General features: G+C 49.0%; 1 protein-coding gene across 4 annotated transcripts in view; it reads right to left on the reverse strand.

Annotated features, from left to right (window-relative positions):
- The window catches only part of LOC123745884 (WW domain-containing adapter protein with coiled-coil wacky), a 96,011-nt gene that overhangs the window by 77,451 nt on the left and 1,330 nt on the right, over nucleotides 1-17,230 (reverse strand). For all 4 annotated transcript variants that reach the window (XR_011225695.1, XM_045726987.2, XM_045726986.2 and 1 more), the window contains exon 3: nucleotides 15,593-15,716. Coding sequence is in view for 3 of the 4 variants with exons in the window: in XM_045726987.2 (XP_045582943.1) it covers nucleotides 15,593-15,716 (124 nt within the window). In the remaining variant the exon portion in view is untranslated. The remainder of the gene's footprint in view (nucleotides 1-15,592; nucleotides 15,717-17,230) is intronic.

Below are 17,230 nucleotides of genomic sequence, written 5' to 3' on the forward strand. Positions count from 1 at the left end.
GGAGAAGAGAGGGCTGGGGGGGAGAAGAGAGGGCTGGGGGGAGAAGAGAGGGCTGGGGGGGAGAAGAGCGGGCTGGGGGGGAGAAGAGAGGGCTGGGGGGGGAGAAGAGAGGGCTGGGGGGGGAGAAGAGAGGGCTGGGGGGGGGGAGAAGAGAGGGCTGGGGGGGGAGAAGAGAGGGCTGGGGGGGGAGAAGAGAGGGCTGGGGGGGGAGAAGAGAGGGCTGGGGGGGGACAAGAGAGGGCTGGGGGGGAGAAGAAAGGGCTGGGGGGGAGAAGAAAGGGCTGGAGGGGGGAGAAGAGAGGGCTGGGGGAGAAGAGAGGGCTGGGGGGGAGAAGAGAGGGCTGGGGGGGAGAAGAGAGGGCTGGGGGGGAGAAGAGAGGGCTGGGGGGGAGAAGAGAGGGCTGGGGGGGAGAAGAAAGGGCTGGGGGAGAGAAGAAAGGACTGGGGGGGAGAAGAAAGGGCTGGGGGGAGAAGAGAGGGCTGGGGGGAAAGACAGGGCTGGGGGGGAGAAGAGAGGGCTGGAGGGGAGAAGAGAGGGCTGGGGGGAGAAGAGAGGGCTGGGGGGGAAAGAGAGGGCAGGGGGGGGAGAAGAGAGGGCTGGGGGGGGAAGAGAGGGCTGGGGGGGGAGAAGAGAGGGCTGGGGGGGAGAAGAGAGGGCTGGGGGGGGGAGAAGAGAGGGCTGGGGGGGGGAGAAGAGAGGGCTGGGGGGGAGAAGAAAGGGCTGGAGGGGGGAGAAGAGAGGGCTGGGGGAGAAGAGAGGGCTGGGGGGGAGAAGAGAGGGCTGGGTGGAGAAGAAAGGGCTGGGGGGAGAAGAAATGGCTGGGGGGGAGAAGAGAGGGCTGGGGGGGCTGGGGGGAGAGAAGAGAGGGGTGGGGGGAGAGGAGAGGGCTGGAGGGGAGAGAAAAGAGGGCTTGGGGGGGAGAAAAGAGAGGGCTTTGGGGGAGGGAAGAGGGGGTTTGGGGGGGGGAGGAGAGAGGGCTGGGGGGGGAGAAGAGAGGGCTGGGGGGGGGAGAAGAGAGGGCTGGGGGGGAGAAGAGAGGGCTGGGGGGGAGAAGAGAGGGCTGGGGGGGAGAAGAAAGGGCTGGGGGAGAGAAGACAGGGCTGGGGGAGAGAAGAAAGGACTGGGGGGGAGAAGAAAGGGCTGGGGGGGAGAAGAAAGGGCTGGGGGGAGAAGAGAGGGCTGGGGGGGAAAGACAGGGCTGGGGGGGAGAAGAGAGGGCTGGAGGGGAGAAGAGAGGGCTGGAGGGGAGAAGAGAGGGCTGGGGGGAGAAGAGAGGGCTGGGGGGGGAAAGAGAGGGCAGGGGGGGAGAAGAGAGGGCTGGGGGGGGGAAGAGAGGGCTGGGGGGGAGAAGAGAGGGCTGGGGGGGGAGAAGAGAGGGCTGGGGGGGGGAGAAGAGAGGGCTGGAGGGGGAGAAGAAAGGGCTGGAGGGGGGAGAAGAGAGGGCTGGGGGAGAAGAGAGGGCTGGGGGGGAGAAGAGAGGGCTGGGTGGAGAAGAAAGGGCTGGGGGGAGAAGAGAGGGCTGGGTGGAGAAGAAAGGGCTGGGGGGGGAGAAGAGAGGGCTGGGGGGGAGAAGAGAGGGCTGGGGGGGAGAAGAGAGGGCTGGGGGGGGAGAAGAGAGGGCTGGGGGGAGAAGAGAGGGCTGGGGGGGAGAAGAGAGGGCTGGGGGGAGAAGAGAGGGCTGGGGGGGAGAAGAGAGGGCTGGGGGGAGAAGAGAGGGCTGGGGGGAGAAGAGAGGGCTGGTGGGGAGAAGAGAGGGCTGGGGGGGGAGAAGAGAGGGCTGGGAGGGGGAGAAGAGAGGGCTGGGAGGGGGAGAAGAGAGGGCTGGGAGGGGGAGAAGAGAGGGCTGGGAGGGGGAGAAGAGAGGGCTGGGAGGGGGAGAAGAGAGGGCTGGGAGGGGGAGAAGAGAGGGCTGGGAGGGGGAGAAGAGAGGGCTGGGAGGGGGAGAGGAGAGGGCTGGGAGGGGGAGAAGAGAGGGCTGGGAGGGGGAGAAGAGGGCTGGGAGGGGGAGAAGAGAGGGCTGGGGGGGAGGGGGAGAAGAGAGGGCTGGGGGGGAGGGGGAGAAGAGAGGGCTGGGGGGGAGGGGGAGAAGAGAGGGCTGGGGGGGAGGGGGAGAAGAGAGGGCTGGGGGGGAGGGGGAGAAGAGAGGGCTGGGGGGAGGGGGAGAAGAGAGGGCTGGGGGGAGGGGGAGAAGAGAGGGCTGGGGGGAGGGGGAGAAGAGAGGGCTGGGGGGGGAGAAGAGAGGGCTGGGGGAGAAGAGAGGGCTGGGGGGGAGAAGAGAGGGCTGGGGGGGAGAAGAGAGGGCTGGGGGGGAGAAGAGAGGGCTGGGGGGGAGAAGAGAGGGCTGGGGGGGAGAAGAGAGGGCTGGGGGGAGAAGAGAGGGCTGGGGGGAGAAGAGGGAGCTGGGGGGGAGAAGAGAGGGCTGGGGAGGGAGAAGAGAGGGCTGGGGGAGAGAAGAGAGGGCTGGGAGGGGGAGAAGAGAGGGCTGGGAGGGGGGAGAAGAGAGGGCTGGGAGGGGGAGAAGAGAGGGCTGGGAGGGGAGAAGAGAGGGCTGGGAGGGGGAGAAGAGAGGGCTGGGGGGAGGGGGAGAAGAGAGGGCTGGGGGGGAGAAGAGAGGGCTGGGGGGGGGAGAAGAGAGGGCTGGGGGGGGAGAAGAGAGGGCTGGGGGGAGAAGAGAGGGCTGGGGGGGAGAAGAGCGGGCTGGGGGGGAGAAGAGAGGGCTGGGGGGGAGAAGAGAGGGCTGGGGGGGGAGAAGAGAGGGCTGGGGGGGGGGGGAGAAGAGAGGGCTGGGGGGGGAGAAGAGAGGGCTGGGGGGGGAGAAGAGAGGGCTGGGGGGGGGAGTGCAGGGAGGATGCCCCTAGGTGGGCACTTAATAGGGGGCTGATTAAAAAAAAAAAGTTAAAATATATATATATAAATACAGGTTTGTAAATGTAATATATGTAAATATTACATTAGATATATGCAATAGATATGCTGTATGTAAATGATCTCCCAGAGGGTATAGAATCGTTCCTCTCATTGTTTGCTGCTGATGCAAAAATTATGAGGATTAAAACAGAGGATGATAGTAGGAGGCTACAAGATGACCTAGACAGACTGAATGAATGGTACAACAAATGGCTACTAAAGTTCAACCCGAGTAAATGCAAGGTCTTGAAACTAGGCGGTGGAAACAGGAGGCCAGACACAGGATACCGAATGGGAAATTAAGTACTTCATGAAACGGACAGAGAGAAAGATCTAAAAGTTGATATCACACCAAACCTGTCTCCTGAAGCCCACATAAAAAGAACTAAATCTGCGGCATATGCGAGGCTGACTAACATCAGAACTGTTTTCATGACCCTGTGTAAGGAATCATTCAGAACCTTGTACACCGCATATGTAAGACCAATCCTGGAGTATGTGGCCCCAGCATGGAGCCCGTACCTTGTCAAGCACAAGACAAAACTGGAAAAAGTTCAGAGGTATGCCACTAGACTAGTCCCAAAACTAAGAGGCATGAGTTATGAGGAAAGGCTGTGTGAGATGCACCTCACGACACTGGAAGACAGTAGAGTAAGGGGAGACATGATCACTACCTACAAAATTCTCAAAGGAAGCGACAGGGATATGGATAAACTTTTTAACACGGGTGGTATGCGAACAAGGGGACAGTTGGAGACTGAGTATCTAAATGAGCCACAGGGGTTTTAGAAAGAAGTTTTTCAGTGTCAGAGTAGTTAATAAGTGGAATGCATTAGGCAGTGATGTGGAGGAGATTGACTCCATACACAGTTTCAAATGTAGATACAATAGAGCCCAGTTGGCTCAGGAATCTGTACACCAGTTGATTGATGGTTGAGAGGCAGGATCAAAGAGCCAGAGCCCAACCCCCCGTAAGCACAACTAGGCGAGTACACACACACACACACACACACACACACACACACCTACCTATGCGTACCTGTCACACAAATACACCCCTGCCTACTTGCCACACGTGGACACATCCCCTGCCTACCTGCTACACACAGATACTCCTACCTAACTGGCACAAACACACCCCCTATCTACCTGCCAAATTGGCACACATCCATCTACCTGACACACATGGTAACCCATGCCTCTATGTCCCACATGAACATACACAAGTTTACCTGCCACATGAACAAACACCCTTCCCTATGTGCCACACGGAAACACCCCTGCTTATCTGCCACACACCGATACTATTCCTAAGTACTTGTTGCACACAGATACATTGCTAGGTACCTGCCACACAGATACATCCCCAAGTACCTGCCACACAGAGATACATTCCTAAGTACCTGCCACATATAGATACATCCCTAAGTTCCTGCCACACAGATACATCCCCAAGTACCTGCCACACAGAGATACATTCCTAAGTACCTGCCACATATAGATACATTCGTAAGTACCTGCCACACAGAGATACATTTCTAAGTACTATATCTGCAACACAGATACATTCCTAAATACCTGCCACACACAGATACATCCCTAAATACCTGCCACACAGACACATCCCCAAGTACCTGCCACACAGATACATCTTAAGTACCTGCCACACAGATACATCCCTAAGTACCTGCCACGCAGATACATCCCTAAGTACCTGCCACATAGATACATCCCTAAGTACCTGCCACACAGATACATCCCTAAGTACCTGCCACACAGATACATCCCTAAGTACCTGCCACATAGATACATCCCCAAGTACCTCCCACACACAGATACATCCCTAAATACCTGCCACACAGACACATCCCCAAGTACCTCCCACACAGATACATCCCCAAGTACCTGCCACACAGATACATCCCCAAGTACCTGCCACACAGATACATCCCCAAGTACCTGCCACACAGATACATCCCCAAGTACCTGCCACACAGATACATCCCCAAGTACCTGCCACACAGATACATTCCCAAGTACCTGCCACACACAGATACATCCCCAAGTACTTTTCACACAGATACATCCCCAAGTACCTGCCACACAGATACATCCCCAAGTACCTGCCACACACAGATACATCCCCAAGTACCTGCCACACAGATACATCCCCAAGTACCTGCCACACAGATACATCCCCAAGTACCTGCCACACACAGATACATCCCCAAGTACCTGCCACACAGATACATCCCCAAGTACCTGCCACACAGATACATCCCCAAGTACCTGCCACACAGATACATCCCCAAGTACCTGCCACACAGATACATTCCCAAGTACCTGCCACACACAGATACATCCCCAAGTACTTTTCACACAGATACATCCCCAAGTACCTGCCACACAGATACATCCCCAAGTACCTGCCACACACAGATACATCCCCAAGTACCTGCCACACAGATACATCCCCAAGTACCTGCCACACAGATACATCCCCAAGTACCTGCCACACACAGATACATCCCCAAGTACCTGCCACACAGATACATCCCCAAGTACCTGCCACACAGATACATCCCCAAGTACCTGCCACACACAGATACATCCCCAAGTACCTGCCACACAGATACATCCCCAAGTACCTGCCACACAGATACATCCCCAAGTACCTGCCACACAGATACATCCCCAAGTACCTGCCAAACAGATACATCCCCAAGTACCTGCCACACAGATACATCCCCAAGTACCTGCCAAACAGATACATCCCCAAATTCCTGCCAAACAGATACATCCCTAAGAACCTGCCAGACAGATACATCCCTAAGAACCTGCCAGACAGATACATCCCCAAATACCTGCCAAACAGATACATCCTCAAATACCTGCCACACAGATACATCCCTAAGTACCTGCCACACACAGGTCGAAGGGGCCTGACAGCTGAGTGGACAGCGCGTTTGATTTGTAGTCCTAAGATTCCGGGTTCAATCCACAGTGCAGGCGGAAACAAATGGATTGATTTTATTTCACCCTGATGCACCTGTTCACCTAACAGTAAATAGGTACGTGGGAGTTAGACAGCTGCTACGGACTGCTTCCTGGGGATGTGTAACAAAAAGTAGGCTTGGTCGAGGACTGGGCCACGGGGACGCTAAGCCCTGAAATCATCTCAAGACAACCAAGGATCCCTGCCTACCTGCCACATATGGACACACACCTGCCTACCTCCCACACATGCACACACACCCCTTGCCTACCTTGGTTACCTTGAGGTGCTTCTGGGGCTTACCGTCCCCGTGGCCCAGTCGTCAACCAGGCCTCCTGGTTGCTGGACTGATCAACGAGGCTGTTGAACGCAGCTGCTCGCAGCCTGACGTATGAGCCACAGCCTGGTTGATCAGGTATCCTTTGGAGGTGTTTGTCAAGTTCTCTCTTGAACACTGTGAGGGGTCTGCCAGTTATGCCCCTTATGTGTAGTGGAAGCATGTTGAACAGTCTCAGGCCTCTGATGTTGATAGCTCTCTCTCGGAGTACCTGTTGCACCTCTGCTTTTCACAACCCGTTCTCGCAAATTTAATAAGTCAATATTGACTTATTAAATATGTGCATAGGTGACATACTTAACATAATAGATACCCTTAAAAAGATTCATAGAAAACACCGACCTTACCTAACCTTGTTAGTATCTTAAGATAAGCATCTTATTGCTTCGTAATTACAATTATTACCTAACCTATAATAGGTATAGGTTAAGTAATAATTGTAATTACGAAGCAATAAGATGCTTATCTTAAGATACTAACAAGGTTAGGTAAGGTCGGTGTTTTCTATGAATCTTTTTAAGGGCATCTATTATGTTTAGTATATCACCTATGCACGTAGTTAATAAGTCAATATTGACTTTACGAATTTGCGAGAACGGGTTGGCTTTTCAACGGGGATATTCTGCACATCCTGCCATGCCTTCTGGCCTCATGTGATGTTATTTCTGTGTGCAGGTTTGGGACCAGCCCCTCAATTATTTTCCACGTATAGATTATTATGTATCTCTCCCGCCTGCGCTCAAGGTAATACAGATTTAGGCTCTTTAGTCGGTCCAGTAGTTTAGACGTTTTACTGAGTGGATTCTAGCAGTAAAGGATATCTGCATGCTCTCCAGGTCAGCAATTTCTCCAGCTTTGAAAGGGGCTGTCATTGTGCAGCAGTACTCCACTCTAGAGAGCACAAGCGTTTTGAAAAGTATCATCATCGGTACAGTATCTCTAGTGTGAAAAGTTCTTGTTATCCAACTTCTCATTTTTCTTGCAGTTGGGACGGCTACTTTATTGTATTCTTTAGAGGTAAGGTCTTCCGACATGAGTACACCCAGATCCTTTACACTGCCTTTTCGTTCTGTTATGATATGCCTGAGTTTGGTACGTGGTTTCCGTTTTTATATTTTCATTTTTTTCCGTAGCACATGAGCTGGAACTTATCTTTGTTAAACACCATATTATTTTCTGTAGCCCATAGAAAGACCTGATCTACATCTGATTGGAGGTTTGCCATGTCCTCTACGTTGCCTACTCTCATGAAGATCCTAGTGTCATTTTTTCTCTTTCTCTCTCCTCTCTCTCTTTCTCTCTCATGTCTCTATTTGCCTCTCCTGGGTTTTGTATGATTCTTGTAGCTCGAATTCAATTGTTTCTATTTCTCTACCTAACCTTCTTCACCATTCTTGAGATAGGGTGCGATTCCCAAGTTGTTTCGCAATTCGTTTTCTTCGCCTATAGAGGGAATGATGTTCCCGTTCCAATCTGCTTCTCTTCCTCGTTTTTTCTTAGGGGTTTGAACATATTTCTAGTGCTACTGAGCTTATTTTTTCCAGGCACTGGTTCAGGCTTGCATTTCTAGCTGTTCTTCCCAGTTTATTTCTGTGAAGTCCTGGTTTATTTGCTCCCAGTTTATCTGTTTATTATTGAAGTTGAATTTGCTTAAATCTCCTCCACCGGGAATCTGGACTGGTTTTGAAGGTCTATTCCCCATGCTTGTCAGAACTTCAATTAAGTTGTGATCTGAGTAACAGGTATTTGTAATCATTATGTTCCTGATCAATTCATCATTATTAGTGAAAATGAGGACCAACGTGTTCTCCTTCCTAGTTGGTTCTACTATTTGCTGGTTTAAGGCAAACCTGTCGCACATCCGTAGCAGGTCATTTGCATGTGCCTTTTCATTTAGGCTACTTCCTAGTATTCTTTCTGATATTACTGTATTAGCCAGGTGCTTCCATTTCAGGTGCCGTAGATTGAAGTCCCCAAGCAGGATGATGTTTGGGGCTGGATTTGTGAGGTTTTCCAAGCAGTGTTCTATTTTCATTAGTTGGTCTTTAAACAACTGAGGGTTTGCCTTCGGTGACTTATATACAAGGACAATAACTACATTTAGGGTCTCTATTTTGATTATCAGCACATCCATCATATCATTTGAGGTGTTTAGCAGCTCAGTACAGATGAGTGTCTCTTTGATGTAGAGGCTGACCCCACCCTGTAGCTGGTGTTTCCTATCACATCTGAAAAGCCTGCCACCCCTGCCTACTTGCCACAAATGAACACGCTCCCTGCCTACTTGCCACAAATGAACACGCTCCCTGCCTACTTGCCACAAATGAACACGCTCCCTGCCTACCTGCCAAACATATAAACACACCCTTGCCTACCTGCCACACATGCACACATCCTTGCCTACCTGCCACACATGAACACACACACACACACACACACCCCTGCCTACCTGCCAAATACATAAACACACCCTTGCCTACCTGCCACACATGCACACATCCTTGCCTACCTGCCACACATGAACACACGCACACCCCTGCCTACCTGCCAAATATATAAACACACCCTTGCCTACCTGCCACACATGCACACATCCCTGTCTACCTGCCACACACACACACACACCCCCCTGCCTACCTGCCACAAATGAACATGCTCCCTGCCTACCTGCCAAACATATAAACAAACCCTTGCCTACCTGCCACACATGCACACATCCTTGTCTACCTGCCACACATGAACACACATCCTTGCCTACCTGCCACACATGAACACACATCCCTGCCTACCTGCCACACACATGAACACACCCCTGCCTACCTGCGACACACATGAACACACACCCCCTGCCTACTTGCTACGCATGAACATACATCCCTGCATACCTGCCACACATGAACACACATCCCTGCATACCTGCTTCACATGAACACACACACACCCCCCTGCCTACCTGCCACACATGCACACACACACACACCCCTGCCTATCTGCCACACATGAACACACCCCCCTGAAAACCTGCCACACATGAAAACACACCCCTGCCCAAATGCCACTCATGAACACACATCCCTGCCTACCTACCACACCCCCCCCCCTGCCTACCTGCCACACATTAACACACACACACACTGCCTACCTGCCACGCTTTCAAACTTCAGAATTACTTTTAAATACATGGATGGCGATATACTAAAGAAATTGTTCACGACTTTTGTTAGGCCAAAGCTAGAATATGCAGCAGTTGTGTGGTGCCCATATCTTAAGAAGCACATCAACAAACTGGAAAAGGTGCAAAGACATGCTACTAAGTGGCTCCCAGAACTGAAGGGCAAGAGCTACGAGGAGAGGTTAGAGACATTAAATATGCCAAAACTAGAAGACAAGAAAAAGAGGTGATATGATCACTACATACAAAATAGTAACAGGAATTGATAAAATCGATAGGGAAGATTTCCTGAGACCTGGAACTTTAAGAACAAGAGGTCATAGATATAAACAAGCTAAACACGGATGTCGAAGAAATATAAGAAAATTCACTTTCGCAAACAGAGTGGTAGACGGTTGGAACAAGTTAGGTGAGAAGGTGGTGGAGGCCAAGACCGTCAGTAGTTTCAAAGCGTTATATGACAGAGTGCTTGGAAGACGGGACACCACGAGCGTAGCTCTCATCCTGTAACTACACTTAGGTAATTACACATTAACACGCAACCTCTGCCTACCTGCCACACATTAACACACACCGCTGCCTACCTGCCACACATTAACACACACCGCTGCCTACCTGCCACACATTAACACACACCACTGCCTACCTGCCACACATTAACACACACCACTGCCTACCTGCCACACATTAACACACACCGCTGCCTACCTGCCACACATTAACACACACCGCTGTCTACCTGCCACACATTAATACACACACTGCCTACCTGCCACACATTAACACACACACACTGCCTACCTGCCACACATTAATACACACACTGCCTACCTGCCACACATTAACACACACACACACACTGCCTACCTGCCACACATTAACACACACACACACTGCCTACCTGCCACACATTAACACACACACACACTGCCTACCTGCCACACATTAACACACACCACTGCCTACCTGCCACACATTAACACACACACACACTGCCTACCTGCCACACATTAACACACACACACACTGCCTACCTGCCACACATTAACACACACACACACTGCCTACCTGCCACACATTAACACACACACACACACTGCCTACCTGCCACACATTAACACACACACACACACTGCCTACCTGCCACACATTAACACACACACACACACTGCCTACCTGCCACACATTAACACACACACACACACTGCCTACCTGCCACACATTAACACACACACACACTGCCTACCTGCCACACATTAACACACACACACACTGCCTACCTGCCACACATTAACACACACACACACTGCCTACCTGCCACACATTAACACACACACACTGCCTACCTGCCACACATTAACACACACCACTGCCTACCTGCCACACATTAATACACACACTGCCTACCTGCCACACATTAACACACACCGCTGCCTACCTGCCACACATTAACACACACACACTGCCTACCTGCCACACATTAACACACACCACTGCCTACCTGCCACACATTAATACACACACTGCCTACCTGCCACACATTAACACACACCGCTGCCTACCTGCCACACATTAACACACACCGCTGCCTACCTGCCACACATTAACACACACCACTGCCTACCTGCCACACATTAATACACACACTGCCTACCTGCCACACATTAACACACCGCTGCCTACCTGCCACACATTAACACACACACACACTGCCTACCTGCCACACATTAACACACACACACACTGCCTACCTGCCACACACCTGTTTGGGGCCTCGTAGCCTGGTGGATAGCGCGCAGGATTCGTAATTCTGTGGCGCGGGTTCGATTCCCGCACGAGGCAGAAACAAATGGGCAAAGTTTCTTTCACCCTAAGTGCCCCTGTTACCTAGCAGTAAATAGGTACCTGGGAGTTAGTCAGCTGTCACGGGCTGCTTCCTGGGGTGTGTGTGTGTGTGTGTGGTGTGGGAGAAAGAAAGAAAAAAAAAAAAAAAAAAAAAAAAAAGTAGTTAGTAAACAGTTGATTGACAGTTGAGAGGCGGGCCCAAAGAGCAAAGCTCAACCCCCACAAAACACAACTAGTAAACACACATTAACACACACCTCTGCCTACCTGCCACACATTAACACACACCTCTGCCTACCTGCCACACATTAACACACACCTGCTGACTACGTGCCATACTGCCAAGTACGTATAATATCCAAGAGCAACAATAATTCAACATTTAAATAATATTACTCTTTGATATAGTGCTTAACACTTTCGCGCTCTCGGCACTCAAAAAAAACAATACCCCAGATGCTTTCGGCACTTCGCGCGCCTACGCGGTAAGACCGAAAAAGTGTACACTCTTTTGACTGTCCTGACAATAATTGAAGGCGCACGGATTTAAATTTGGTATCACTGTGTTTGCAATGAAATTGTCTATAAAAGCATACCTATAAAATGCCGCCCAAGCATAAGGAGTATCAACACCAAATAAAAAACTATGCAGATCACTCGCTGAGAGCGCCAAACAGCAACAAAATGTTTCCACTCTCTTAATGGTTGCGAAGCCTACAGTTGTCCTACATCGCTAATTTTGGTATCATTGGAATCGCAATAAAAGTCTCTACACGGACATATGCATATGAATGTTTAATATAGGTAATTGCCCACCTGCAAGAGTGTGTGAAGTGGAGAGTAATTAGCCGCGAGCGCACTGGCGAAAACACAGGGGGAAAATCATGCTTGGAAAGTTTATACGTTTCCTGACCCTACTTTTCTATGTACGTATTTCTTTTTTATACCAATGTGTTCGCAATAAAATTTTCTATAAGATGAACTGTATAACATTTGTACAAAGCATGTGTAAGAGAAGCGCCAAATATAGAACCACGTCGCTCAGTATGCGTTCGCGGCAGAAACGAACGCATTGTTTTCGTTCGTTTGATGTTTGTCATGTTTATACTTGTTGAAACATTTTATAATTTGTATGACAGTGATCGCAGTAAAATTCCCTACACAGACATATACATAACACATACAAATATTTCCCACGTGTTGGATATATCAACGGCTAAAGGGAACCCACTGCCACACGCTCGCCACACCCCCAAACATACTTTGTGTATTTTTTTTTTTTACTCATAGAAGTTTATGTGATATAATATTCATTCTGGTACCAAAAAATTCGCAAATAAATTCTCTACAAAACAAAAGTATCCCCATCCATTTCGGTTAAAAAATGGAATTTATAGAAATATTTTTTTGATGGACGAGAAAAGTAGGCTGTTATGCGGAATCGTAAGAAAAAACGGCGACGAGTTATCTCTAATCTAAAGCGCGAAAGTGTTAATGAGTAACCTCCATGCATGAACTCTCACTGGCCCCCCAACCATTCATCTGCCAACCTGTAACATATGGACACCCCTCCCCCACACCTGTACCCCACATGCCCCTGACCATCTACCATACACACACACCGCCTTGCCCACTTATCACAGAGTTAGGCACCTGCTTGGCGCGTAAGTAGCCTACCCTACTTTTCAACCATCCTATGTTGCCTCACCAGCTATACATATTTTTAGAATTTCTTTTTCTATCACACTTGCTTTTTTTTTATGTCCCATCCACTGGCTCTAGAATATGATTAATGATTTTTGCCTCCAAGTTATGTCCTGAACAACCTGCATAGTTTGTACAGCCTCTAACACAACTGCTCTGATTGCTCTCCCAACCTGTTTCCAACCACTGCTTCAAGGGTTGCCTGTCCAATTTCTTCAACTATCTTGTTATCTCTTCTATTTTTCCTATATTACATATCTGTCTAATTACTTCTCCGTATTCCTTTTTATTAATTTTCCATTTGTCCTCTCTCAGCTTCTCCATTACATTCACTATTACATCACTCCTCGGAACAGGTAATTCTTCAAGCAGTTTACCTTTATATTTTTCCTCTCTATTACTAATACTTGCAATCCTTCCCCTTTAGTGCTACTACCTACCTCTAATTACTTTTAATCTTTTCCTAACATCTTCCCAAAAACTTCTGTTTAGTTTTGTTTTCCTTTAATATATGTTTGCTCCTTTACTGGAACTACAGTATCTGTTTCCATTGTTTACCTATTATAAATTCCTCATTCAGTCACAAATTCCTTCAATTTATTGTTTGTGTACTCCCATGCTGACCTGATAATCCATGTTTTCTGACATTTTCTAACCACTGTGTCCCTTTTACCTCCCCCTTTCAGCTCATGGATGTGGTGTCATTTCTCTCAACCCTTTCCTATGATTATAATTAGATATTGACCCTCCCAGTCAGTACCTTAATTCTTTGCACCAGACATTAACTAGAACACCTACTGTGCACTGACCACCTTACCTCGTATGACAAATCGGCAAGATGCTCCCACTGCCACTGTAGTTAATTCTGTTCTCCAGTGCTTCTGCTACTCTCTGCTCCTGTGGTTCATGAGTAGCTTCTGGTGGCACTGGTGCCAGTTCTAGCTTACCAGCAATGTACCATCACTAAAAGCAGTGTACATTTTGCACATTAATGCACATTACAAAAATGCACATTACTGTGCATTTTTCATGTTCTCTTTGCATTGCTGTTCATTTTTTTCTTTTTTACTACTTACATTATTTTGTATTATGTTCACTGATACAGCTTCTGTATGTTGGGGCAAGCAACAAATTATAGTGTTGACGATTCAGAGAGGGAATAGCAGAATTTTCCTCTAGCTCTTTCAAAACTTCACACACACACAGCAACCTGCAGCAACAGTTTGCATATCACTTTGAAGTTCACTGGCAGAGCAGCCTCACAACACGTAGATGGCCAGCCAACATGCTCGTCTGCACTTTCACGTAACACTTTTCACTTGTTGCAGTTTTGTTTTTCTCTGTTCTGATTTATTATCACTTTCACCTTGAGCACAGCATTCAAGATCTAAAGTTTAGTATTCATAATATCAGTTATTCAGTTTCCTTTATACTGTGTACTTAATCACCTCAACTTGTGTGAAAATTCATCAACTGTACCTTTGATTGTACCTGGAGGGAGTTCTAACAGTTGTTCTATTCCCCAAGTCCAGCCTGGGGCCAGGCTCAACTTGGGGGGAATTGGTCTAACAGGGTGTTGCTTGCTGTAGCCTGCAGGCCCACATATCCACTACAACCCAGTTGGCCCAGCATTTCTTGCAGGAAACATTTCCTCAACAGATTGTAGCAAAAAAATAACACACAAGGGCAAATACCATAAAGAATTTTTTGCAATGAACATGGAGGATGCTTTATATTTTGTGAAGAAATCAACAAATCTAAGGGTAGTCAATTCTTTAATATCATCACCACCAAAACAAAAATTGCATACTGTAACCCTTCAGTGTAGCCCACCAGGAATGTTTGCCCCAAAACAAAACCGGCCAAAAAATGTTAAGTGGTCACCCCAAGCAAGAAATGGCTTGTTGGAGACTAGTCAATTTATTATTCAGTGACAGACATTAATAAAACACAGCTACTGTACTGCACAAGATTTGGCAAAAATCATACTCAGGGCTGTATTAAAACACTTCTTTGCAATATTTCTGCATTACTAGTATAACTTTCTTCTCTGCTTCGTGAGCTGGAAGCAATTGATAGTTGATTGCATATATTATTTTAGCCATGACAACCTGATTAAGCTAATGAAACTTATCATTTCAATGCTCTGGACTATTTAAATACAGTATTGCAACCAATTCTACAGATTAAAATATATCCCAAAAATATTGAATAGTGACTGTCCGTCAATTAACACTTTACGAGTAGCATTAGTTGTGAACAGTGATCAGTGGTGGGCATTTCCAAATGACATCTAGTGGTTATCTTGAGGTTATCTTGAGATGATTTCGGGGCTTTAGTGTCCCCGCGGCCCGGTCCTCGACCAGGCCTCCACCCCCAGGAAGCAGCCCGTGACAGCTGACTAACACCCAGGTACTTATTTTACTGCTAGGTAACAGAGGCATAGGGTGAAAGAAACTCTGCCCAGTGTTTCTCGCCGGCGCCTGGGATCGAACCCAGGACCACAGGATCACAAGCCCAGCGTGCTGTCCGCTCGGCCGACCGGCTCCCCCGGTGTAATATATAGTGTAATCCCTCTACACATTAACTTCAATTGTACATAACTATATACAAAACAAAACCTCATCTTACCTTTGTGGTAGCGTGGAGATTGTGACCTGGAGTCTGGCGATGAGGATCGCAGAGAATTTGTTGAGGGTGAATCCCTACTCTTCTCATGGTTACTGTACCGGTACTTACTGCTGTATTTAGAATTCTGAAAAATTAAATTACAGTGTGAAAATTTCTAGACAAGTATAAAACAAAAATAACACTTCTTTTATTAACATTATTTTTCCTAAGTTATTTATGCCAATGTTTTGATATTCCTATAAATGAAAAAGATCAACAGCTGATATTTGAAGTAATACTAATACAAAATTTAAATGTTTTGCCACCAGAAATATATCTATATACAGTAGATGTCCCACATCCATACAGCTGTTGTCTTATATTGATACACAGCAGTTGTCCTACATCCATACACAGTTGTCCTATAGCCATAACACAGCAGTTGTCCTACAGCCATACACAGCAATTGTCCTACAGCCATACACAGCAATTGTCCTACATAACACACCACATGTTGACAACACACACGACAACCTTGTCGGCAGCACACACTACACAACCTTGCCGGCAACACACCACACAACCTTGCCGGCAACACACCACACAACCTTGCCGGCAGCACACCACACAACCTTGCCGGCAACACACCACACAACCTTGCCGGCAACACACACCACAACCTTGCCGGCAACACACACCACACAACCTTGCCGGCAACACACCACACAACCTTGCCGGCAGCACACCACACAACCTTGCCGGCAACACACCACACAACCTTGCCGGCAACACACACCACACAACCTTGCCGGCAACACACCACACAACCTTGCCGGCAACACACACCACACACAACCTTGTCGGCAGCACACCACACAACCTTGCCAACAACACACACCACACACAACCTTGCCGGCAGCACACCACACACAACCTTGCCGGCAGCACACCACACACAACCTTGCCGGCAACACACACCACACACAACCTTGCCAACAACGCACACCACACAACCTTGCCGGCAACACACCACACACAACCTTGCCGGCAACACACCACACACAACCTTGCCGGCAACACACCACACACAACCTTGCCGGCAACACACCACACACAACCTTGCCGGCAAAACACACAACACACAACCTTGCCGGCAACACACCACACAACCTTGCCGGCAACACACCACACACAACCTTGCCGGCAACACACCACACACAACCTTGCCGGCAACACACCACACACAACCTTGCCGGCAACACACCACACACAACCTTGTCGGCAGCACACCACACACAACCTTGCCGGCAACACACACCACACACAACCTTGCCGGCAACACACACCACACACAACCTTGCCGGCAACACACACCACACACAACCTTGCCGGCAACACACACCACACACAACCTTGCCGGCAACACACACCACACAACCTTGCCGGCAACACACCACACACAACCTTGCCGGCAACACACCACACACAACCTTGCCGGCAACACACCACACACAACCTTGCCGGCAACACACCACACACAACCTTGCCGGCAACACACCACACACAACCTTGCCGGCAACACACCACACACAACCCTGCCGGCAACACACCACACACAACCTTGCCGGCAACACACACCACACACAACCTTGCCGGCAA

Source organism: Procambarus clarkii, chromosome 88 (assembly GCF_040958095.1).
Source record: "Procambarus clarkii isolate CNS0578487 chromosome 88, FALCON_Pclarkii_2.0, whole genome shotgun sequence".
NCBI lineage: Eukaryota > Metazoa > Arthropoda > Malacostraca > Decapoda > Cambaridae > Procambarus > Procambarus clarkii.